Source organism: Mucor mucedo (assembly GCF_025094135.1).
Source record: "Mucor mucedo strain NRRL 3635 chromosome Unknown EV154scaffold_2, whole genome shotgun sequence".
NCBI lineage: Eukaryota > Fungi > Mucoromycota > Mucoromycetes > Mucorales > Mucoraceae > Mucor > Mucor mucedo.
This window is the reverse complement of record NW_026252286.1, coordinates 157,713-180,704: the sequence shown is the minus strand read 5'-3', so window position 1 is coordinate 180,704 and position 22,992 is coordinate 157,713. Positions and strand designations below refer to the sequence as shown.

The following is a 22,992-nucleotide window of genomic DNA, read 5'->3' as shown; positions in this document are numbered from 1 at the left end:
ATGTACTATTTATTTTTATTTTATTTATGAATTAATTAAAGAATATAAGGATAGGTTCGGTCGCCTACGTAACCATCTCGTTCAATGATCTTGTTTAATTTTGACAGGTGAATTCTTAAGCCAAAAGCACAAATGGCAGCAATTAACATAGCTCCACCGTTAATCATATTGGAGCCAATATAACGAGGTGCATCCGACGCCCAACCAGAGTAAAGTGCAAATGTACAGATCAAGGCACCGAAATTTGCTACCGAGGATACAATACCTGTGGCGGATGCAACGGCTACTGGATCTTCCTTGGAATTTGCAGTCCATGCCATACTCTAATCATGTTCCCCCAAAAGAAAGTGTGAGTTAGTAATAAACCTATATTGGTTTAGTTCTATAAGCCTTACTAAAGGAACAGTAGGGTATGTGCCACCAGCCAAGACCATAAGTCCAAAATAACGGGCACCGATCGGTTCTGCAAAACTTAAAATACAGAATCCTACGAAAGCAGCACACGATGCACCAATAATAAAGAAGCCACGATTATTGCAATGATCACTGAGTCGAGTGAGGATATAGACCATGATACAACCAAAGACAAAGGGAGGAATACTCATTAAACTGACTTGAATGGAAGTAAATGTACCCATCTGTTGCACAATCTTGGGAATAAAATAACCCAAGGAAGTTGCTGCCATCACAGGTGTGAAATATAAGACACAAAACAACCAAATTTTAAAGTCCTTGAATTCACTTAATACTTGCTTCAAATTACGCTTCATGTTACGTTCCTCAACAGTGTCCAACACAGCTCTTTCTTGAGTAGATGCTTCCAATCTTTTTTTGATGCGCACACGTTCATCCTCGGTCAAGAACTTGGTGGATTTCTCAGGTGTGGAAGGTAAATAAAAAATGGTAATGACACCAAAGATGATGGAAATCAATCCCGAGAATAAAAATAACCATTGCCAACCGTATAAATTACCACGCGTATCAATTAATTGCACTGCGGCAGAGATCAATCCTCCAAACGCACCTGATGTAGGTCCCGCTAGATATACTACGCCGAGACGAGCTGAAATCTCTTCCGGTGTGTACCATAACGTGTAATAATAAGCTTTATACCAATGATTAATATCGCCCTTTTATATATATATATATATACATCGATTTTTGATTTTTACTTACTGATGCCTATCGTTGAATAAAAAAATGTCAGATCAATAAACTTTATTTTAAATGTTTATGCATACCTGGCCAAAATCCAGCTTCAAACAATCCCTAATTTATTAAGGTTCTTTTTTTTTAAGAAACACACTTTCATCTCCTCCTATTATTTCGGGCTTACCAACAAAAAACGTAACAAATAGAAATGCCATGCTTTTGAAATAGCCACCATACAACAAACAACAATACTCCATGTGATCATGATACGTGCAATCCAGTGAGCTGGATTAACATGTGCCATCATCAAGTTGGAAGGCACTTCGAAAATCTAACAACAGGAAAGAAAAAATTAAGTCATCGCGGGACAATCATATTGTGAAATGTCGACATTGCACATACGATGTAAGCTACGTAGAATAACCCCAAGCCAATGTTATTCTCTTGTGGTGTTAATCCCGCAGTATCTGCCAATGTGTGATTCACATCCTTATTCATCGTCATGGCAAATCCCACATTCGATCGATCTTCCACTGACAAGAAATACAGACAAAAAATCCAAGGAACAATGCGCCAATCAATCTTCTTCAACAATTTTTTCTCTTCGTTCTTATCCTGGAGAGTACTTGTTGATGCTCCATCGGTCACTACTAATGGACTTGATCTTTGCCGAATATCGACTTTTACTGATGCATCACTCATGTTCCAAGTAAACAGCCGTTTTACTTTTTTTTTTCGGTAAATGCACCCTTTATTTCCACTCAATCGGGAAATCCCCAGGCGGTCACACGAGGATCATAAAAAAAAAATGAGTGAAAGCAGTAAAAGCTTATTAGTCATTTGGAATGAATAAGGAGCTGTCAAAGTCTAAAGCACGACTATGGAGGAATTTTTAAAGCTGAAAGTATAAGGGAGCATTCTGTTATAGATCTGATAGCCTACACTGATAAGTTCCAATGAAACAAATAGATGATTTCATATGATACCCATAAATCCCCTATCAACATTTTTAAGGGGGGCCCGTGAGAGAAGTATCGATCAGCAACGCCAAAATAAAATAAAAACGTCATTTTAGTACATAACAAACGTGCACTATTTCCGTAAATAGAGTTTTAGTCATTTAAACCCACACCTTAAATATTACGCCATGCCATGATGAATTATGAACAATATTGATATCTTAAGAAAACCTGGACTAGATTCATAGTTGCAAAAGCTGGCACATATGCTATTTCAATTGGTCACATATACCAATAGGATAGATTTTCAATTTGATGGTTATATCCCCCATTTTTATCTACATATGCGAGATAAAAGTCTTGTGTGTTGGATCAAAAAAAGAAGATTTTAAAGTTCTGACATAAAATTTTTTTACGGGGTGGTTGAGGAGCTTGTAAACAAAAGCATCCAATGAAAATACGTGCTCCATTATAGGGTAACTCTGTTACTTCAAGCAATATGCTTAATGAAAACTTTTTTTGACAAAAACACGTACATACTGTTACATTTTTGGCGTTTCTTTTTTTCAGCTCCACTCAAGATCAATCAAACCGCACTGTAGAAAATGACGTTTTTACTTTCGTGATGCTGATGCTATTAAAATAAACACAATGCTACAAGATAAACAAAGGGGCCGCTTTACATAATGTTATTATATTTTCTATCTCTATGAATGAATCTGTCATCTGTTTACCTCATTATGTCATTTAGAGGACTTTAAATATACGAAAATAATTGGGGAGTATATTGGACAACATAACACTCTTTGTTGATATATCAAAGTTAGTAGCACGAAAATGTCAATGAGATGCATGATTTGATTTTTTTTTGTTTGTTTCTTTTCTTTTCGTTTCTTCTCTTTTAATTTCTCTCAACCATGAAACCAGGAGTCCTTAAATTCGTTCAACACCTCATTTCTTTGGTAAACAAGGAGATGGAGGTTGATAAATCTGCCACAGAAAAGTTGTTGAGTGGTCCAGCAGACGTCCTTGAACGAAAAGGTGTCGCGATATTAAATCTACAAGTTACAGGTACATTTTTCGAGTTGTTGTTGTTGTTGTTGTTGTTTTTGGGGGCATTTTTGTAACTTACTTTTCTTTTTAAAATGATAGAGGTTAAACCCGGTGTTGGCGGTAGTTGGTATGCTGAATAATATACACAGAATCATAAAGAAAAATTAGCTCACATTTAAAATTAAGCAATATTGTATTGGAGATACTATCAAAAAAAGGAAGACCAATGTTTATCCCTCAGCATAAATTGACTGTTGGTGATATTGTAGCATTGAAAGAGTATGACTTATACTCTTCTCGTCTTGATGATGATGAGATATTCTGGTCAGGCTTTGTTGTGCAATTGTCCAAGACAAGAGTCACCCTCTCTGTCAGTGAGGACAGTAGCCCCGAAAGACAGACCAATCTACCAAATATCATGGGTATTTGCAAAGTGTAAGTCATTTCATTTTAATCCTTTATTACCTCTTGCAAATTTCCTAAAAATGTACATCTAGAGTCAAATTACCCAATGACATAACTCACGAAAGGTAAAACAATAGAAATAGTTTTTAATTAATTGTCCAGACTTATGTGCTTAAACTGTTGCTTCATTTCTGATGTAGAATTTTGAAAAACCTGATTCGTTTACAAAATGATCTCACAAAGGGCGCCAAAATTGTACCAGAGTTAATTAAACTTGTGTTTGGCCAAAGAAGGTTGGCCGAATCAAAAGATATGAGTAGCCTTGTAATAAAAGATGAATCTTTAAACGCTTGCCAACAACAAGCAGTCAGGTTTACTTTGGGTTCCCCTCATCTTGCATTGATTCATGGGCCTCCAGGTAAGGAGTAGACAGTAAAACTCGTACATATCAGCTTTAAATAACCTGTACATATACAAATATTTACACATGCATTAGGCGTAAGTCATTACATAACACATGTAAATAGATCTTCACTAATAGTTTTTTTAACAACATATAGACAGGTAAGACACATACCATCATTGAAATTATCCGACAACTAGTCGAGCAAAAAAAGAAAGTTCTGGTCTGTGGCCCATCCAATGTCGCTGTTGGTAATGTCAAGTTATAAAGAGGGATATCAATTTTTCCTTTAGTTAATTAAACAAATCATAATTCTAGATAATATTCTGGAACGATACAAAAAGTATGATCAAAACATTGTTCGTATTGGTCACCCTGCTCGTGTAGGTTTGAAATCAGTGGAATATACACTCGATGTGCTTTGTTCCAATAAAAACCCAAAGGATTTGACAACAAAAATTCACAAAGAAATGCGGGCACTTTCTGCTAAATTACGAACCGCACCCAAATCTGAAAAAAGGTCAATGGACGCTACTCTGAAATACCTGGCTTCTCTTCTTAAGACAAAAGTCACCCGAAAAGCACAGGCTGAAAAAATACAAGATGCAAACGTCATCTTTTCCACATTAAGCGGGTAAGAAACTAAAGAAAAAATATGTAGTCATTATCGTTTTATTTTTTTAACACAGTTTTATCATTAAAGTTCTGGAAGTTCAGCTATGATGTACCGTAAATTTGATGTGGTAATTATCGATGAAGCAGCACAGGCAACAGAACCTGATTGCTGGGTTGCATTAACTAAAGCCAGGAAAGCCATTTTGGTAAGCTATATATAAATATACCCTTATTTCTTTTACTACAAAAAACTGATTATCTCTGTTTAGGCTGGTGATCACTTACAGCTTCCACCCACAGTAAAGTCACCACCCAAAAATAATAAGGCGGCCAATGGACAGAAATACAAAGGTATGTCTTTAATGAACGACTTATCGTATACCTTGTTCGACCGCATGCTTGATATGTATGGCAACAAAATCAAAGCACTCCTATCTGTTCAATATCGTATGCATGAAGATATTATGAGTTTTAGCTCTCGTGAGCTTTATGAAAACAAACTGACTGCTGATAAGTCAGTAGCCAAACATCTATTACACCATCTCAAAAATGTCAATTCATCGATTCACACCACAGTTCCAGTCATTATCATTGACACAAGCGATACTCCGCAGAGCTATGAAGTCAAAGGCGGATCCTTAGACAAGACAAGTACAGCAAATCATTATGAGGTTAAAGTAGTCATTAGCCAAATCAGAAAACTCCTGAGTAATGGCGTACGCCCAGATCAAATCGCGGTTATCACCCCCTATAAGGCACAAGTAACCAAATTGAAAGCTGAAATCGGAACTAAATGGATGGATATAGAGATTGGCACGGTGGATGGGTTCCAAGGACAAGAAAAAGAAGTGATTATTTTGTCTTTGGTGAGATCAAACAGAAATGGCGAAGTCGGGTTTTTAGCCGATCAAAGAAGATTAAATGGTATGTGAGTTCAAAGTCAGAAAAAAGAAACATGAAACTAATATTTGTGTTTAAGTGGCAATGACAAGAGCCAGACGTCAATTGATTGTCGTATGCAATACAGATACGTTGAATGGATCAAAGTTCCAGGAAAATAAAAAAGGTGTCTATGCAATTGATAGATCTTTCATCGAGAAATGGATGGTTTGGCTATTGAAGAAAACTGTTGTAAGAGCTAGTAAAAACTGCATCATTAGGTAATTTTCGCCCAAAATCAAAGCATTTGTTGAAATATACACTTGATTTTTCTCTTTCTGTTTAAATAAATGCAATTCTATCACTTTTAAATTAAATAAGCCTATTTTAAACAATAAATAAAACCTACGTGCTTTAGATTTTCGATATGTGAATGTAATCCGTGTCTTCAATCATAGAGCCAGCCAATTTTTTTGAACTATGATAAAGTTATTTCTCACATGCTTATTACGTAATATGCATGAAAACTATACATGATGGCTTGAGAAGTTTTGTGTTTCGTATAAAAAGAGATCTTTTTTCTTTTCTTTTTTTTTTTTTTTTTTTTTTTCAATCTCATTTCTTCACTTGATTTTGCTGACAAAAAATACAAACAAATGGCCGATATCTTTATAAATCATTTGATTAGTCTTGTTATCAAAGAAAGAGATGAAGAAGAAAGGCTGACCAACAAACTATTGGATGGTAGTCCAGAGGAGTTACAGGAAAAGGGTGTCGCCATCTTGAACCTTCGGGTAGAAGGGGGTATGCTATAAGTTTGTTTGTACTTAAAATCACACTAATGACCCTATTTTTAGAAATTTCTATGGATGATAGGGTGAATAAAATGTATGTATCATATATAATTTATATCACTAATAGTATTAACAACTTTTTTATTAAACAAAAAAGGACAATTATATTAGTTCCGGCTTATCCTGAGAGTTACCCTCCTGTCATACCTAGACACAAATTAACCGTTGGTGATATGGTAGAGTTTAAAGAAGACTTTTCTCGTGATAGTATGAGTGAACTGTCTGGCATTGTATCTAAAACGGAAAGGAGGTTCATTCAAGTCGATGTTCAGGGTCGAAGTCACTACGGAAAGCCCATCGAAATCGACTTTCCGGATTCAATGATGCAATTGTGCCACATGTAAGCATTTTATTTACCTCCGCCACAACAAATATTACACATCATAGCATTAATTAACCTGTATCAAACTTCAAGTGTAAAACTTCCTAATGATATAACCTTCAAAAGGTATCTGATGTTTGGTTCTATTATATATAACAGAAAATAACCACTAAACAAAACAAACAATCTATAGAATGTTAGAAGCATTAACGGAGTTAAGAAATGGTTATCTTTGCGGTTCGCCATTGTACAATGTGTTGTTAGGGCGATCCAAACCTTCCCAATATGATCCAGAAAGCTCGTATGGTATGGACTTCTTCGATAGAACTTTGAATGCATCTCAGCAAGAGGCGGTTCAATTTTGTATCGGCTCCGAAGAAGTAGCTTTGATTCATGGACCACCAGGTACAATTGACACAATTAAAATTTTATCAAATAGCTTTCAATTAATTAACAACATTTTTTTATTAGGGGTAAGCTCATCAAGATTTATTTGACTTTTTCATTTGTATAAAACTTAAGCTTGTTTAGACTGGAAAGACACATACCCTAATTGAAATTATCAGACAATTGGTGGAGAACCAATGCATGAAAGTCCTGGTGTGTGGTCCGTCTAATGTTGCTGTTGGTATGCCTAAAAAGCCTTTTTCTTTTTTTTTCTTTTAAAAAAGCATTGACCACATATTTTTTAGATAATTTACTTGAACGTGTCATGAAATACGAAACCATCCATACTGTCAGAGTTGGCAATATTGCTCGAGTCTCACCCCCCGTCATCGAACGAACATTAGAAGTGTTGGCATTTGGGGCTGATGATCCCATCAGAATAGTGAATATCGTTCGAAAGCAAGTGGATGAACTCAACGCAAGGCTCAAAAGTTTGGTATACACACAAGGGAAAGAAATTGCTGCCACTGAAAATGCAATTAAGAGGCTTTTTAGAAGAACATCAAGCCTGGAAGCACGTAACTGTACAAACGATGTTATGTCTGACGCAGATGTCGTATTCTGTACTTTAAATGCGTAAGTCGCAATAAAACATATAATTTTTTTTTAAAAAAAACTAACTACTAAATATTATCATCTACACTTTATTAGGGCTGGTAGTGTACCAATGCTTCTAAGAAAATTCGACGTCGTGATTGTTGATGAGGCAGCACAAGCAACTGAACCTGACTGTTGGATCGCGGCCAAAAAAGGCCGTAAGCTAATTTTGGTAAATAGTATACTGAAGCCTAAGCTTGTTCACTCACTAATAAAACAATGCGTCAACGTGATGCGTAGGCTGGTGATCATTTACAGTTACCTCCGACTGTTAAATCTCTTTCTGGATCCAATGGACCTAAAGTCAAAGGTATGTCCACCTACAGCGATCTATCATATACTTTATTTGATCGTCTCCTCGATATGTATGGGGATAAAATCAAGGTTATGTTGTCTGTCCAATATCGCATGCATGAAAAAATTATGCGATTCAGCTCGCAAGAACTTTATGAATCACAACTCGATGCTCATTATTCCGTAGCCAGCCATCTGCTATCTGATCTAAAAAACACTCGTAATTCTGGTGATACAAGTCAACCTGTGGTGTTTATCGATACTAGCGACTCAGTGAAATACTATGAAATCAAGGATAGTAGGGGCGAAGAAAGGAGTACAGCCAACGAGCTCGAAGTGCTTATTGTTGCTGCTCATATCCAAAAGTTAATCACTTATGGTGGATTACAACTGGATCAAATCGGTATCATTACGCCTTATGCAGCACAAGTGGCCAAATTGAATGATGAGCTCGGGGAGGCTTATAAGGGCATTGAAATTAGTTCGGTAGATGGCTTTCAAGGAAGGGAAAAGGAAGCAATAATTATTTCTATGGTGCGTTCCAACAAAAGAGGTGAAGTGGGATTTTTGGCTGAAAAACGTAGATTGAATGGTAATTTATATTTATAATTTATAAATACAATACGTATGCTCATACTTTATTTCAAGTTGCCATGACTAGAGCGAAGCGACACTTAGTTGTCATAGGTGATATCAGGACTCTCTCAGGTCGTGATGCAAAATCTACCTCTCCCATCGACAGACAATTTCTTACAAAGTGGATTGAATGGCTTGACGAAGAGTCTGACAAAAGGCGTATTGTTGATTATCTACGAATTTGAAACTAGGGTTTGATTCCGTATATAGCATTAGGCTATCGTCATTGATTCACAATCATCAATAAACCATTAATTACAGTACAAGGATTTCAATGCTGAGCATGTTTTTATTTGTAACCTTAATTTATCCACAATTCTGTTATTTTTGAGAGCGTACCAATCCTAAATAAAATGAGGTATGGATAACATGGTATATTTTCTATCTAATTGGATCTAAGAAACTGCAATGCACAAGCTAAATGAATTCGACATGTACAAAAAGTAAAAAAATTGGTCGATATAAAATATTCAAATGTTACCAGCCTTTTTCCTTATAAAGTGGACTAGCTGGCTTGCATATTTCAAAAGATAAATTGCAGATTCTGTCGACTGTGAACATCATTATTAGGCCAGTATTGTTTTCACAACCATCAATAAACGTCTGAATACAATACTTTATTATTAATTTTAAAGAAACGGCTTTTTAAGCATGTTTTGGTCTCATCTGATCCACAATTCTATTAATCTTAGGAAGAACGAGATGTCCAACTAGAAGTCTAGATAAAAGGAACAGGACCATTGTAAAGATAATAAAAAGTTCTGCGATACAGAAATGGCTGATGGATGTACCGATTTCGAGCCAGCTTCCATAATCCGTCACAAAGAAAAAGAAGTTGATCGTTTGAATATCACAGATACTCATCACAGTTAGGAATAATGTGAAAGGTTGAAGGTCAATACTTGAACTAAGAATACCCAGTACAGACGAAGCAACAAAGAAGGGGATGAGGACCTTGAGAATAAGAAGAGTTCCCATTAAGAAAGGATCGAAGATGGTAGTGAATCTGTATACGCTCTCTAAAGAGAAACTACTCATAGATGCAACATTACCGGTACCAAAAAAGGCAACATCGATAAAGAATAAAAATATCAATACTGCACGTCCATCACTTGCTTTGAGAGGTCGAGTAACAGGTTGACGTATATCGCTGTAGAGCTTGCGTTCGACTTCGAGCCACATCAATACGGTACTGCAGAAGAATACATAAAACAGGAGTTCGTAAGAGATACTCAGTAATGTCATGAGAGGGGCAAAAGCAAAGCAGATCGATAATAGTCTTGTCAAATAATTCTCGTTTGAAGGTCCACGATAGATAAATGGGAAGACACTTGAAGCGGCTATAGATTAAAAATTGTTAAATCAGGTTGAATATAAACAAGAGTAAATGTACTTACAGATAATAATCCAACTAACAATTTGGTTAAATACTGGAAGACCATCACGTCTTTGGAGACTAGATGAAGTCGAGTAGACTAATCCTACACTAGCAATGACAACAGCCAGTTGAGTATACATGATTGCTTCCATTCCCTTGCTAACACGATTCGCCTTCACAAGCTTATTTAAAACAAAGCCACCAGCAATCACACCAATAATACCACCACAAACACTAGTGAAGAGATATTAAGTATTTTGCATTTGGCCCGGCCCTCTGTAATACTTACACAATAGAAATGTTCTCTCCTTTTTCAACAGGCAATAATGTAAATACGCTGGTGCAAATGCAGGAAATGGTCCAACCCACTAAGAGAGACTTGTGCTTTCTGTGGATCTTGGCAGGCATAATCATAGGCCAGGCAGCCAATACCAAGAATATAACGCTGAGTACTTCACGGTAAAAGAAACTACACACCTACAGCCATAATAAATCAGCAAAAACAAAAAACAGAGAAGTTGAATCTTCATGCTTACAAGTGCTTCCAAAAACAACAATGAAGATATAAGAATAACCATAAATCTACCAACGCCTCCACGAAGACACAAATTTAAGGCTTGTTTTAAGGAGCGATAGTTGTGGACGATACGGTTCCAAAAAAAGACAGGGAAGAAGACATAGGCATAATACATACTAGGCATTTTTTGAATCCAGAGCATAGTTGAAAGACCACCGAGTATCGCAAAAGATAAAACATTAATCTAATAAAATAGTTAGATATGTGTTTGGACATAGTTTATATATATATATATATATAAAACTTACGATGATACCCGACGAACGAGAGATTTCAATTTGAGAGCGAGAACGAGCAGACAAAACAAAATTACGGATAACGAATTGGAGACAAAAGATACACCAGCCAACATATCCTGCGGTAACGATGCTTCTTAAGAATAACCAATCGTAAGTTTGAAAATAACGAAGACCTTCAAGCGAAAGCGCCATCAATTCTTTTGATCTTTGTTCTGCAAGTGTAAACTTCTCCTCGTCAATCAATTTCAAGATTTCTCTTAAGACTATGTCAGGATGATTTGCTCCTGATAATCCATTGAAGGGTCTGAAGAATAATTCATCTCTCTTCTTTTCATCTACAATCGTATTTTTTCAGTCCTTATCCTTTAGCACTTATTTCTTTACTTACTATGCTTGACCACGTATTGCTCTAAAATTTGACGCGCATTGGAAAATGCAGCCTCAGCCTTACTTTTTTCATCAGCCTTTAAATAGTTCAAGGGGAGCTCACCCACCGAATTAACAGGAAGGTTGATACCGACTAAATGGGCCATTAATGGAGCGATATCAGCTTGACGAATATCATCACGCTGTTGTTCAGATAATCCCCAAGGAGCTGAGAAATCATCGTGTCCAAGACCAGATTTAATAGGCTCACGAACACCAGCACCCCAAGCAATGATGGGTGTACGTGTGCAATCAGGATGTCCGTCTCCATGCCCACCTCTGTTGTTCATACCATGATCTGCAGTAAAAATATAACTGGTACGCCCATCATTTTGATAAAAATCCTCGATTAAAGCAACCATCTCCTTAACACCTTCGTCTACCAATTTGATGTTGTTTAAATATTCCTCTGACATTGGTCTAAATCCGTGACCGTTTGTATCCAGTCCTAAAAGATGAAGGAAAAAGACAATTTTCTTTTCGTGTAATTTTCTGTACAATACTGGATCAGTAGTAGCATTTTTGAATAAGTCTTTGACATGATCAAACACCCAAATGTCCAACTTTGATGCCTCTACATTGGGTTTAAGTTTCCTTTTCTATCGTCCTATCATATATTTCTTTACCTCCAGAAAAATCCTCATACTCGGGTGGATACATAAAAGTCTCAACTCTGCTTGGATCACTTGCACCGTGTTGGAACATTGGTAAAATATCGGGGGATCCAAATGACCAAGTATGCTCGGATTGATTAAAAACAGAATCGAAATTGACAGGATTCATGGACCAGCCTAACGTGTAACACAAACATTCAAACTTATACTTCCCAAAATAATGGTTATGTGAAACTATTACCTGTTGTAACTGCACTGACATCTTCATAGAAGCCAGCGATAATGGCGACATGTCCGGGTCTGGATTCAGTTGGTACACGAGTATGAGATACACCCCAACTGCCATGCGAATTAATCACGTTGCGTAAAAATGGTGCCCTTGTCTTTCCAAATTCATCTAATTCGAATATTTTATCTGCTCTCAATCCATCACCTAAAACAATCGAGATTTAGTCTTATTTACAAGTGGTGTCCAAACATGTAGCGTCTACCAACAAATAACACTAGTCTATCGGCAGGTGCAGCCAATGGACTCTTGTGAGGTTTCATGCCATGAACGAGGGGTGATGTGAAGTAAATGTCGAATATACTGAAAAGATAAACGATGTGAAATATCACACCGATCACCAGCAAACCCTCGCGTGGTAGCATTTTTATTAGAATCTTTACGTTTCCAAACAAAAAGAGTGCTGTTAAACTCAAAAGGGACAATAACCGCGCTTTTGGTACGTGGGGAAACAAGGTCACAATTTATATTACGAGACAATATATTTGCAAATGAGGCACTACAGAAGCTTCAACGAGCCAAGATATAATCGTGTCTATCATTGATTACTGGGGGTGTTCGTTCTTCATGTGCCCCAAAGAAAAGTCTAAGTTTTATTATCACGTTATTCCTTGACAACGATCAGGGCGGGCTCAAGATAGGAAGATTCCACAAGTTCCCCTTTTTTCTCTAATGAAACTCTTAAACCATCGTAAGCAGGAGCAACCTTCAATCCTTCTAATGTCTCCAGTTCTTTAAGAGATTTTTCAAGTTCGTAATGATCAACGCGGTGAGCAAAACCGACGTAATATGTTTTAGCTGCTTTCACTTGTCTTGCTGCATCATTGGATTGCCCCAAATCGAAATGTGAGGCGTGAGGGACAGTTACTGGTATAACCGATTAATATTTCTTGATTTCTTAGCCATCCATTTTTCCATGCTACTTACATCTTAAACAGTCCACAACAAAAATTCTTGACTTGCCCTGAATGAGTTGCATTGTGTCGGCAGGAATAAAATTGGTGTCAGATATATAGCTGACGCCATCAAATTTGAATCCGTAACAAATATAAGGCTCTTTGGTCGTCATGTATATACCATGGTGCACTACAATAGAATGAAGGCTTTATTAGATCCAATTAAAATTCGTTTGTTAGTATTTACCGGCTAAAGGTGTGAAATCAAGGCCTTCAATTGTAAAATCTTTCTTGGGATCAAAGACATGGTACTTAAAATCCGCTACCTCTCCGCCACCTATTCAGATTTGTTAGATTTCTCTTTACAAATATACTTATTAAAGCCTTATTTTACCAGTTGCCAACGATGAATCCACCAAGAAGGGGAATGTTCTTGCAACAACTTCCATTGTTTCTGGAGCTAAATAAACATTGATACGTTGTTGGATTGCACCACCTAAGGTCCATCCTCGTAAGTCGTCCATACCATAACAAGCATCGGCATGGCCATGAGTAATGATAACACCGTCTAGCTCACGAACACCATAACGAGGGAGGATTTCCACAGCACTTGCTACATGGTTTATTTTAGTTTCGACCTCGCCGTGACTTAAAATTAGACTTACTATAAAAGGTTTTTCCACAATCTATAAGAACATTTCTATAGACATCATGTCAGTTACGTTATTTTTTTAATCTGGGCTCAATGTACCTTAGTCTGAATCCGACGGGATCGTCATGTTTACGATAACGAACCACCATGGATGTATTTCTTCTGTTATTTTTTATTCCCTCAGGCGTTTGGGTGGATAAACATACTGGGCAGGACTTCTCGGGATTTGTAAGACATGCAATAGTGGGAACTGAACTGGAAGTACCCGTTCCTAAGAATATGATTTCTACGACAGTTGCCATTAAAGATTTCGGCTCTATAAAACAGATAAAAAGATACAAAAAATAAAAAAGATTTGGTGCAGGAGTGCCACTATGCCGTCTCGCTCTTTTAACTGACTGGTGATACGTGAGCAGTTTGAAAAGGTTCTGTCAATTTTTATCTTAGTTTTTATTATTAAGTAGACGTTGCAATATAAATGTAATATAATATATATCTGGCATATACTTTGGTAGGTAGCTACATGTAGCTATATTAGAGTAGTGATCCGAAGTCACATTTACCTCTTTGGCGCAAGCGATGCCTTACTTTTAGTGGGTAGACCAAGATTTTTCGATTACGTAATAATCAAATCGCAGTTTAGTGTTTTGTATAGGTTGCAGGTTACACACCATATCTATGAACAATACCTGCATATCTTCCTTGTAAATTCAATGATTTTTAAAAGAATCCTAATAGAATATACCACAAAAGTCTATTTGGCAAACTTAAAGTACATTCCATAATTGATAGGAATGCCACCTCGGTAGAATTTTACACTGAGAAGAGGTCAATCATAAATAGAATGAGGGAAATAAATTTTAGGCACTGGGAATATCACATTAAGCAATGCGTCATGTTCGCCATACCCAATGATTGATGCACGACTAAATGACAATGTATTTGCTTTATATTATGTAAACAAATCTTTTGAATAAGATTTAATTTTTTGTGTTTCCAGAGGGGCTACCTATCAAATGGATAAACATATAGTAACTGTATTAAAGGTGGCAACAAAAGAAGCTTAAATAATCTTAAAAAACTTAAAAGAACTCCAGAAACTTTAAAAACTTGGATATAAAAATTACATGTTTGCTAAACAATCAGCAATGTCCCTTGCATTTGTTTATTTATTTTTGCTGGTTTTGTGATAGCTAGCAAAATTTATTTGATGACTGCTAACCAGGCCACATATAATGTGTACAATTTCTTTAGCAGATTCACATCCAAAAAAAAAAAAAAAAAAAAAAAAAAAAATGGAATCAATAGTTATGTTTTCACACCAATACTGTTATATGTCAAATTATCCTTTATAACACCAAAACATACAGAAAACTCATGGTTCGAGCAATTTTTTGTCCCTGAAATGCGCCTAAATAGTATCAATAAATAGCGTTGGAATTGTGAATTGAGAATGTCTGTTTTCAAACAAACAGAAATTCAGCTATTCTAAAAATGTATTTTACTGGCGATGTGTTTGTTGGAATAGTTTTTTTTTTTTTTTTTTTTTTTCATATATAAATGAAATAAACTTTTTCGTTAGAATACATTATTATATACTCACAATCTTACCCATCTAAATGGTCTTCGTTCGGTCTCTAATTGCAATCTCTCTCTCGGTAGCCAGTGTTATGGCATTAAATGTGACTGAAATTGCCAAATGTCCTGCACTTAAAGCCCGTAAAAATCCCGCCAAAGATGTTACTGATCTTCGTATCGATGATATCAGCGTGATTGCTGGTTTAGGTGACAGGTAAAAAAATGATCTTATCTTTAAAATTGACGAATGTAATTTGTCTAACTTTATTTTTATAGTATCATGGCTGGTTTTGTTATGAACGGCGTTAACCATGAAGATGGTACTGGTGTATTTAACACATCTACTGTTATGGAATATCGCGGTAAAAGTTATGCTATGGGTAGTGATGAAGGGGCTTTTACTTTGGCCAATTTTGTGAAGAATTACAATCCTGATTTGAAGGGTTCTTCGTCAGAATCTCGATTTGCATCTGTGTGTAGAGGTCCGTTATGTACATTGCCCATTTCGCTTTGTAAGTTCAAACATTCTACATTGTATATCAATAATTACTGAGCATGTTTGTAGATTATCCTTTGAGAGATAGTTTGAATGCTGCTCAAAGTGGTGCCGTTGCTATGAATTTAGATTATGAGCTCGAATACCTCATTCCTCGTAAGTGTATTTCGCAGAGAGTTCTTTGAGATATTGTAGTATTAAATGTTCTAAAAAAAAAAGGCATGAAGCTCGAGCTTACACCTGAAAGTTACGAGAATGATTGGAAAATGATTAATCTCCAGATCGGAAGTAAGTGGACTCGGACGTTGTACTCAAAAAAAAAAGGAATGCTATTTTTTAATGGTCTTTTTTGTTAGGTAATGACCAGTGTAGTATCTGTGATCCTTTCTTAGCCGAGCACACAACTCCAGAGGCTTTTGGCAGATATGTTGAAGAAGCCCTTATTCGTATCAAGAAAGAAATTCCAAAAGTTGTAGTTAATTTAAGTAAGAAATTTATAAAACAAATGGTAATTAAAGCTCTTATGGACCTTAACATTCATTTTGTATAGTGGGCTCATTCAAAGTATCTGGTGTATTCCCATTGTCTGGTAAAAATACTGACTACTGTGTTAAGAACGGTATCTTGGACAACGAGAAAGAGTGTGTATGTTCTGGATCCTCAGAAAAGTTGGAAGCTATGGATCGTGTCCAAGAAGGATATGCTGAAAAGTTGAGCGATATTGCTGAAAAGTACAAGGGTGTTCCCAATGCTACTTTTGGTGTTATGTATACCCCCGCATCAGTCGACATTGAGTCCTTTCCCATTACAGCATTCAGTAATGTTGACTGTTTCCATCCCAGTCAAAAAGGACATAGTTATTTTGCCAAGGTAAAACACAAATATCCGTTTGCAAATTGAAAAAAAAAAAAAAAAAAAAAAAAAAAAAAACGTAAATTAACAGGTCCATATGTAGTCTTTCTGGAATCAATTATTTACTACTAGAAGTGAGAAGCCCAAGCTTTACACATGGGAAACTGATGCCGATGTTAGTATTATAAAATCTTATTTACATTCCAGTGGTGTTTAACTTAAATTATTAATAGATCTATTGCCCAACTGAAAGTGACAGACTCCCTACCAAAAACGAATAATCTAATTTAAACACGTTTACTCGATCTTTGCTTATGCATATAGTGATATTTAATACGTTTTCTAATAAAGCATTTGATCTAATTTCAATTTAATCTTATACTGAAGTTGTTAAATATCGAACACGCTACAGAATTTGATAAAAGCTTGTATTTTCTAAAAGCACCTTCTCGATTACTTTATTAATTATTATTTAACACTAAGTATTTATGCTCATAAAAAAGTTTTACATCGTGGCCTTTAATTATTCACAATTAAACAGGAATACTGATGTATTGATACCGTAACCAACAGCCATCTGTTACAACGGGTCAAATGTTGTTACGAACAAATTATACTTAAAAAGCGTGGGTTATTGATTATACAGCTTTTTTCTTGTGTCGAGCGAATAGTGTGTGACTGATCGTTCCATGGTAATACCTGGACACAAATTACGTCTACGAGCTTAGTATTATAAGCGGTGCACAAATGTATTAAAATATGATCTTGTGAACAAAATGAGAGAGGTACATTGAAAGATGTGATCGATCTGTACACCCTCTCTAAAGAGAACCTAAAATTTTCGACATGGTAACGTTAAATTAATACAACTTTTTTTATCAAAAAAAAAAGGTTATAAATATACAACTTTTTTTTTTCTATACTCGACTCCCTATAGAGCCTAAATAAAAATAATCCTTAATCTCCCCTAACTGGCCTGATATAATCCAGAATGTTCAGTTTACTTAAGGTCACACAGGAGAGATATAACTGATTCTCTGGTTCTTGGGAATAAAATTACCTGTCATTTGACCCGGGAAATTAAAAGCCGATATAACCCATACGGTTTCTTCTGAATGTCCACACTTTGTATAGGTGCTTTTGTCATGGCATTTATTTTCGTATATTCGACGTTACTCAAATACAGGGGACAGAATTATTTACTATATTCTTTAGCAATATCAACGTGATAGGTTCTATGAAATAGTCATTATATAAACAAGACCTTTGTATACACATAAACATATAATTGGAAAGTAACTCTTGTAAAGGACTAGTATACTGGCACCAACTTTTGCACCAGGTCATCAGCCAAAATCCAAATCCTGTTAAAAGAAAGTGTGAAATAATTTCAATGCTACACGAACTTAGATGATACACATTGCTTACTTGTTTTTATGCAAAGATCTCCAGTACTAACTTTCAAAATTATTATCCTTTTTAAATGACGCCTTAAAAATGTTTTAATAAGGTCGCAATCGAGAAAGTGTATAAATTATTTCTGAATATACTAGGGCCCAGACACCCGGGTTATTACAAAAGAGGAACACCTTGCATAATAGTGTGTATATATGTGAGTACTTTAATTAAAGGTCTAGTCATGTGTTTCGTGGAAATATAGCTGCCTGTTAAGTGTTCAATGCGGCAAGGGCGTGTCTGTACTCTGAGACATGCTACAAGTAGTTCATTGAGAAGCACTTCTAAAAAAAGAAAAAAAAAGTAAGCAAAGGTATGAAATGTTGATACCAAATGTGTTTACCTGCTTATTTTACTAAGGCTTGAAGAAACACTTTTATTTCCATCAGATTAGATAAAGAAACCTCAAATTGTTGCTTTAATTATTAGCTCGGAAAGTACACATATTCTTAATTAGACTATTTGATATTACTTTATTCTATGGGATATAGTGACGCTTTTAAGGAAAGTGTCAGTATGGAGCACAAGTAAACTGTGTCCAATATACAAGAAATACCAAGAGTTCCCTGATTAGCATGAATTTACTTATTCTATCTTTTAAAATTGATATTAAATATTACTCACGTATTTACGCATTTTTTATTATGGAAATACGATTTGTAAAATCATATTGAATAATGTGTTCGATAAGTGTAACAGACTTGAAGGAACAGTATATAAAGAAGCACATTAAACACTTTCCTCTGTCGCCATTTTTATTTCTGTCAAACATTGAAACAGTACTTTTTATAAATGGTATCTGTTAAATCAATTATTGCTATCTCTATCTCAATTGCGGGTGTACTTGCAGTCAATGTTGCAAACATTGCCAATTGTCCTGCTCTCCCAGCTCGTGCAACCCCCGCAAAAGATGTCACTGATCTTCGTATTGATGACATTAATATTATTGGTGCATTAGGTGACAGGTAAAATAATAAAACCAGCTGTGTCTTTAAAAAAATAGAATATCTAATGATTGTGCCTGTATAGTATTATGGCCGGGTTTGCCATGAACGGTCTTGATTATGAAGGAAGCGGTATTCTTAATTTGAGTTTGATTTCCGAATACCGTGGTAATAGTTATGCCATTGGTGGAGATACAGGTGCTATTACACTTGCAAACTTTGTCAAAAAGTACAATCCTAACGTCAAAGGAGCTTCTGTTCTTTCGCATATTGTCTCTTATTGTGGTGGAAACAACTGTAAAGCACCACTCAGTTTATGTAAGTCTTGTATGACTCTATTAAATTTAAAACATTCTATTAATTACATATATTCATAGATCGCCCCCTGAAAGATAACTTGAATGCTGGGCAAAGTGGTGCCACTGCCATGAACTTGGATTATGAGCTTGATTATCTTATTCCTCGTAAGTAAACATAATAGAAGAAAGTGGGATATTATGTACAAATATTCTGAACATCCATCACCAAAACAGGTATGAAGGCATATATTCTCTCCACCAGTTATAAAAATGATTGGAAGATGGTTACTATTCAGATCGGAAGTAAGGAGCACTAGATAAATAAACCTTTCCTGACCATTTGATTAACTTGACGCCAATTAGGTAATGACCAATGTGCTAGCTGTAACCCAGATATGCAATCTTACACAACTGCTGACGCATATGGAAAATATGTCGAAGATGCTATTCTTCGTATCAAAGCTGAAATTCCTAAAGTTGTAATCAACTTACGTAAGTTAACATGCATACTTTTTTTCCCAAAAATACTCATCCTTGTATGTAGTTGGTACATTCAAAGTATCTGGAGTTTTCCCATTGTCTGCAAACAACGCAGATTATTGTATCAAGAACGGAATTCTAGAAAACTCTAAGGAATGCTCATGCTCCGGATCTGCTGCTGACTTGACAAAGATGGATAATCTTTCGGACGCTTATAATGCCAAATTAGCTGCACTCGCTAACAAATATAAAGGTGTTGCTGGAGCCACATTTGCAGTCATGTATAGTCCCGCACCAATTGATCTCGGATCCTTCCCTATCAATGCTCTTAGCAATGTAGATTGTTTCCATCCTAGCAAAAAAGGCCATCAATGGTTTGCAAAGGTATAATAATAATTATACTTTATATAAAAACTGCTACTAACTTGACTTTTGTAGACTTTTTGGAATCAATTGTTCAAGACAAAAAGTCTTAAGCCTCCAGTAATCTCCTTCGAAGAGAATCTTGATGTAAGTACCTTGCCTTCCCAAGTTTCATATGATTAGTTGTTAAACACCGCGTTTTTATTAGTTATACTGCCCGACCAGTGATGACAGACTCCCAACTACCAACGCTTAATTTACATTACTTGCAATCGAAATTGATGCTGTGCATAATTTCGTATAATCCAATAAAGCGTTATTTTAATACAATGATAGTTCTAGTTGTCTTTTAAAATTATTATTCACTACTCAGAAACCCTAATAAGTCTATAAATAGCGAAGAGTGAACATTATTCTATGTGGATTCGATAGATATTGTTAATACAACAGCAAAAATTATTACCACACACAATGGTGAATTCGAGAGACGTTCGAGTGGTTGCATTGTACAAATCATACATGTATCTCCGATTGATACTCCTACCCCCTTCCCCTTAATTTCCATTTCGCGAAACTTTTGTCTCCATTCGTTCTTCCTCTAACCTTTCGCCATGTCTACTGAGGCACGTCTTTGTAAAAGAATTCTACTTGAAGATTTTGGTATTTACACAGCTGTACGTCTAACAAAGAATCCGAGCCAACAGTACAAACAAAGAAAAAACTAATTGAATTTGAAAATAGCGAATTGGCTACTTACTTATCACCAAAGGTCGTTTAACGATACCCGACCTTACACGTTTTAGTGGTTATAGCTTAAAGTGTATAAGAGAAACACTTGTGACGTTAATTCACCACGGCATTGTATATTTCAATGAGGGAACAGATGATAAAAAGGAAGCAACCTTTTACGAAATTGACACCAATAAGGTCTTGATGAGGCTACGCATGGCACGTATTATGAGAGTGACAGAAGAGCATTACGGAAAATCAGTAAGTGTAGCTACTCCTTTAAGCAACACATTATCTGAAATATAGAACCAGGGATCGTCTATCTGTCAGTTATTGTTTCTGAATGGAAGAGTCAAATTAAGTCAAGTCGCAAAATGGGCAGCAGAAAAGGAAAAAGATGGTAATACTTCCTTTTTATATATAATATAACAGTTACTCATAATATGCATAGAGGCGGCATATACCAGAACGTTCACGAAGATGGCAATCGAACAATTTGTCACAGCCGTATTACCTCAGCACAGTCGTTCCGTGTACGACCGCTTTCTGGACGCCGAAGAAAAGGAGTTGGAAAAATATACCATTGTTTCTTCTGCGCAAGAAATCAGGACCATTAAATCTGCTGCTCAAGCAACCGTAAATGCCATCTTTAAAAATATCGAGCATATTGGCATGGTAAGATCTCTCAATTATTGTTCGATAGCGTGACTCATACAAGGTTTTATGTAGAAAAGAAAAGCTGTAGATGATTTACAAAGCGAGGCCAAGGTAAAAAAAAGAGGAGTTATTGTAAAGCAAAGTGAAACTTAATCACCGTTTTATCTCAGCGTATGCAAAATGAAGGATATATGCTCGAAAACGAAGAGCCTAAAGTAAGTTTAGGCCAGCACATAAAAGTATTTGAAAATTACTCAATACATATATTCACTCGTAGCGAAGTACAGAATTGGCATTCGATGTTGACCCAGAAGTTTTTTTCACTTTAAATTATGAGAAATATAATTTATACTTCCGGAATCATGCAAGTTTTCTTCTAAAGGTCATCCACAAGATACCATTTAATTTTAACATTGTTTTACCCTTAGATGGTTGCTGATTTTGCTACTAGTCGAATTAACCGAACGGCAGGTATTGTAATGAAGACCTTCTTCCGAAGTGGAAAAGAAAAAATGAAGGCTGTCAAGGAAGACACATCTCGTAAGTTAAACCTTTACAGGACTTGATTTTCAATAAGCTAAACTTGTTATAGCCGCTGCTACAGTTACACACATCGCAAACATGTTGGAACCCGATGTGTTTACACGCGGTGATATTGTTCTTCCAACAAATCCCATGGACAAAAAAGAAAAACCATCCGTAAACGAGGTTGTACAAGGCTACGTAGATTTACTTCGAACCGATCCATCAGGCTTTATAAAACGACGTGATGAACTCGGAAGTAACCAATTCTCTGTAAATTTTGCTCGATTAAGGCAAGCCATGAAGAAGGAACTATTGGAAGGTCTAGTAACGGATAAATTCGGTGTTGCATGTTGCCGTATTGTTCGTATCCTTAATGATAAAGGTAAGCTAGACGAATCACAAATTCAAAAATATGCCATGCTACCACCCAAAGATGTGCGTCAAAAATTGGATACGTTGCTCTTATCGGGACTAGTAGAGATTCAAGAAGTGCCACGTTCAACAGATCGTGCACCTGGGCGTTCATTTCATTTATGGTATGTACCCCTTGAAAAATGCTTTCAAGAGTTACTGGTAGATGTGTATCGCACCACTGCCAACCTACAACAACGCAAAACCGAAGAGCTCTTGAGACGTAAACGTTTAATCGATAAATTGAGTCGAGAAGATGTCATTGCAAATATAGAACTATTAGGTGAAATTGACAAAGCAGAATTGGCCAAGATGGAGAAAGTGATTGAAAGAATTGAAGTCTCAAAAGGTCGATTGGATGAAATGTCAATGATTTTACGCGACTTTTAATAATTGAGTTCGCGTCCCGGGACCTGTCAATTTTTTTTTTTTTTTGACCGTCACTTCTACTTTTTTTTATTGCAAACACCCCTTCTTGTAAAACTTGAAAACACTTTCTTTATTCTTTTCAATTAATAA

The 22,992-nt window shown here is 36.0% G+C and overlaps 6 protein-coding genes across 6 annotated transcripts; 3 read left to right on the top strand and 3 right to left on the bottom strand.

Annotated features, from left to right (window-relative positions):
- Positions 1-2: 2 nt before the first annotated feature.
- On the bottom strand, positions 3-1,965 carry EV154DRAFT_490159 (major facilitator superfamily domain-containing protein). The gene is made up of 5 exons (XM_051599393.1): positions 1,555-1,965; positions 1,337-1,483; positions 1,242-1,269; positions 396-1,105; positions 3-323 (listed from the first exon to the last, which is right to left on the bottom strand). Exons 1-5 carry the CDS (start codon positions 1,852-1,854, stop codon positions 36-38), a joined length of 1,473 nt encoding a protein of 490 aa, XP_051463422.1. The 5' UTR covers positions 1,855-1,965; the 3' UTR covers positions 3-35.
- A 7,247-nt stretch (positions 1,966-9,212) lies between these two features.
- Positions 9,213-12,560, bottom strand: EV154DRAFT_490154 (Phosphatidylinositolglycan class N-domain-containing protein). Its single transcript, XM_051599392.1, has 9 exons — positions 12,342-12,560; positions 12,092-12,283; positions 11,863-12,027; positions 11,199-11,810; positions 10,820-11,145; positions 10,531-10,755; positions 10,284-10,471; positions 10,014-10,228; positions 9,213-9,956 (listed from the first exon to the last, which is right to left on the bottom strand). Exons 1-9 carry the CDS (start codon positions 12,499-12,501, stop codon positions 9,262-9,264), a joined length of 2,778 nt encoding a protein of 925 aa, XP_051463421.1. The 5' UTR covers positions 12,502-12,560; the 3' UTR covers positions 9,213-9,261.
- Positions 12,561-13,055: 495 nt separating this feature from the next.
- On the bottom strand, positions 13,056-13,986 carry EV154DRAFT_410512 (beta-lactamase-like protein; the record flags this gene model as incomplete). The annotated part of the gene is made up of 4 exons (XM_051595402.1): positions 13,056-13,222; positions 13,280-13,369; positions 13,427-13,645; positions 13,818-13,986. 4 exons carry the CDS (start codon positions 13,984-13,986, stop codon positions 13,056-13,058), a joined length of 645 nt encoding a protein of 214 aa, XP_051463420.1.
- A 1,317-nt stretch (positions 13,987-15,303) lies between these two features.
- On the top strand, positions 15,304-16,891 carry EV154DRAFT_475801 (uncharacterized protein; the record flags this gene model as incomplete). The annotated part of the gene is made up of 7 exons (XM_051597999.1): positions 15,304-15,476; positions 15,539-15,774; positions 15,828-15,914; positions 15,978-16,046; positions 16,115-16,243; positions 16,309-16,628; positions 16,844-16,891. 7 exons carry the CDS (start codon positions 15,304-15,306, stop codon positions 16,889-16,891), a joined length of 1,062 nt encoding a protein of 353 aa, XP_051463419.1.
- Positions 16,892-18,828: 1,937 nt separating this feature from the next.
- On the top strand, positions 18,829-20,456 carry EV154DRAFT_580532 (uncharacterized protein). Its single transcript, XM_051606619.1, has 8 exons — positions 18,829-19,030; positions 19,095-19,327; positions 19,387-19,473; positions 19,543-19,611; positions 19,672-19,800; positions 19,853-20,172; positions 20,227-20,298; positions 20,360-20,456. Exons 1-8 carry the CDS (start codon positions 18,858-18,860, stop codon positions 20,405-20,407), a joined length of 1,131 nt encoding a protein of 376 aa, XP_051463418.1. The 5' UTR covers positions 18,829-18,857; the 3' UTR covers positions 20,408-20,456.
- Positions 20,457-21,360: 904 nt separating this feature from the next.
- On the top strand, positions 21,361-22,863 carry EV154DRAFT_410394 (uncharacterized protein; the record flags this gene model as incomplete). The annotated part of the gene is made up of 5 exons (XM_051595397.1): positions 21,361-21,555; positions 21,610-21,648; positions 21,815-21,919; positions 21,966-22,077; positions 22,130-22,863. The coding sequence occupies 5 exons, from the start codon at positions 21,361-21,363 to the stop codon at positions 22,861-22,863; spliced, it is 1,185 nt and encodes a 394-aa protein (XP_051463417.1).
- Between the last annotated feature and the right edge of the window lie 129 nt (positions 22,864-22,992).

Excerpts from the sequence above, each read along its gene's own strand:
- EV154DRAFT_490159 (XM_051599393.1), bottom strand. The coding sequence starts at position 1,854 with ATGAGTGATGCATCAGTAAAAGTCGATATTCGGCAAAGATCAAGTCCA. Across the intron at positions 1,270-1,336 it reads ATTTGTTACGTTTTTTGTTG|GGATTGTTTGAAGCTGGATT; the intron begins GTAAGCCCGAAA and ends TTAATAAATTAG. Across the intron at positions 324-395 it reads CATACCCTACTGTTCCTTTA|AGTATGGCATGGACTGCAAA; the intron begins GTAAGGCTTATA and ends GAACATGATTAG.
- EV154DRAFT_490154 (XM_051599392.1), bottom strand. The coding sequence starts at position 12,501 with ATGCTACCACGCGAGGGTTTGCTGGTGATCGGTGTGATATTTCACATC. Across the intron at positions 10,756-10,819 it reads CTCGTTCGTCGGGTATCATC|ATTAATGTTTTATCTTTTGC; the intron begins GTAAGTTTTATA and ends CTATTTTATTAG. Across the intron at positions 9,957-10,013 it reads TGTTAGTTGGATTATTATCT|CCGCTTCAAGTGTCTTCCCA; the intron begins GTAAGTACATTT and ends TTTAATCTATAG.
- EV154DRAFT_580532 (XM_051606619.1), top strand. The coding sequence starts at position 18,858 with ATGGTATCTGTTAAATCAATTATTGCTATCTCTATCTCAATTGCGGGT. Across the intron at positions 19,328-19,386 it reads TAAAGCACCACTCAGTTTAT|ATCGCCCCCTGAAAGATAAC; the intron begins GTAAGTCTTGTA and ends ATATATTCATAG. Across the intron at positions 20,173-20,226 it reads GCCATCAATGGTTTGCAAAG|ACTTTTTGGAATCAATTGTT; the intron begins GTATAATAATAA and ends TGACTTTTGTAG.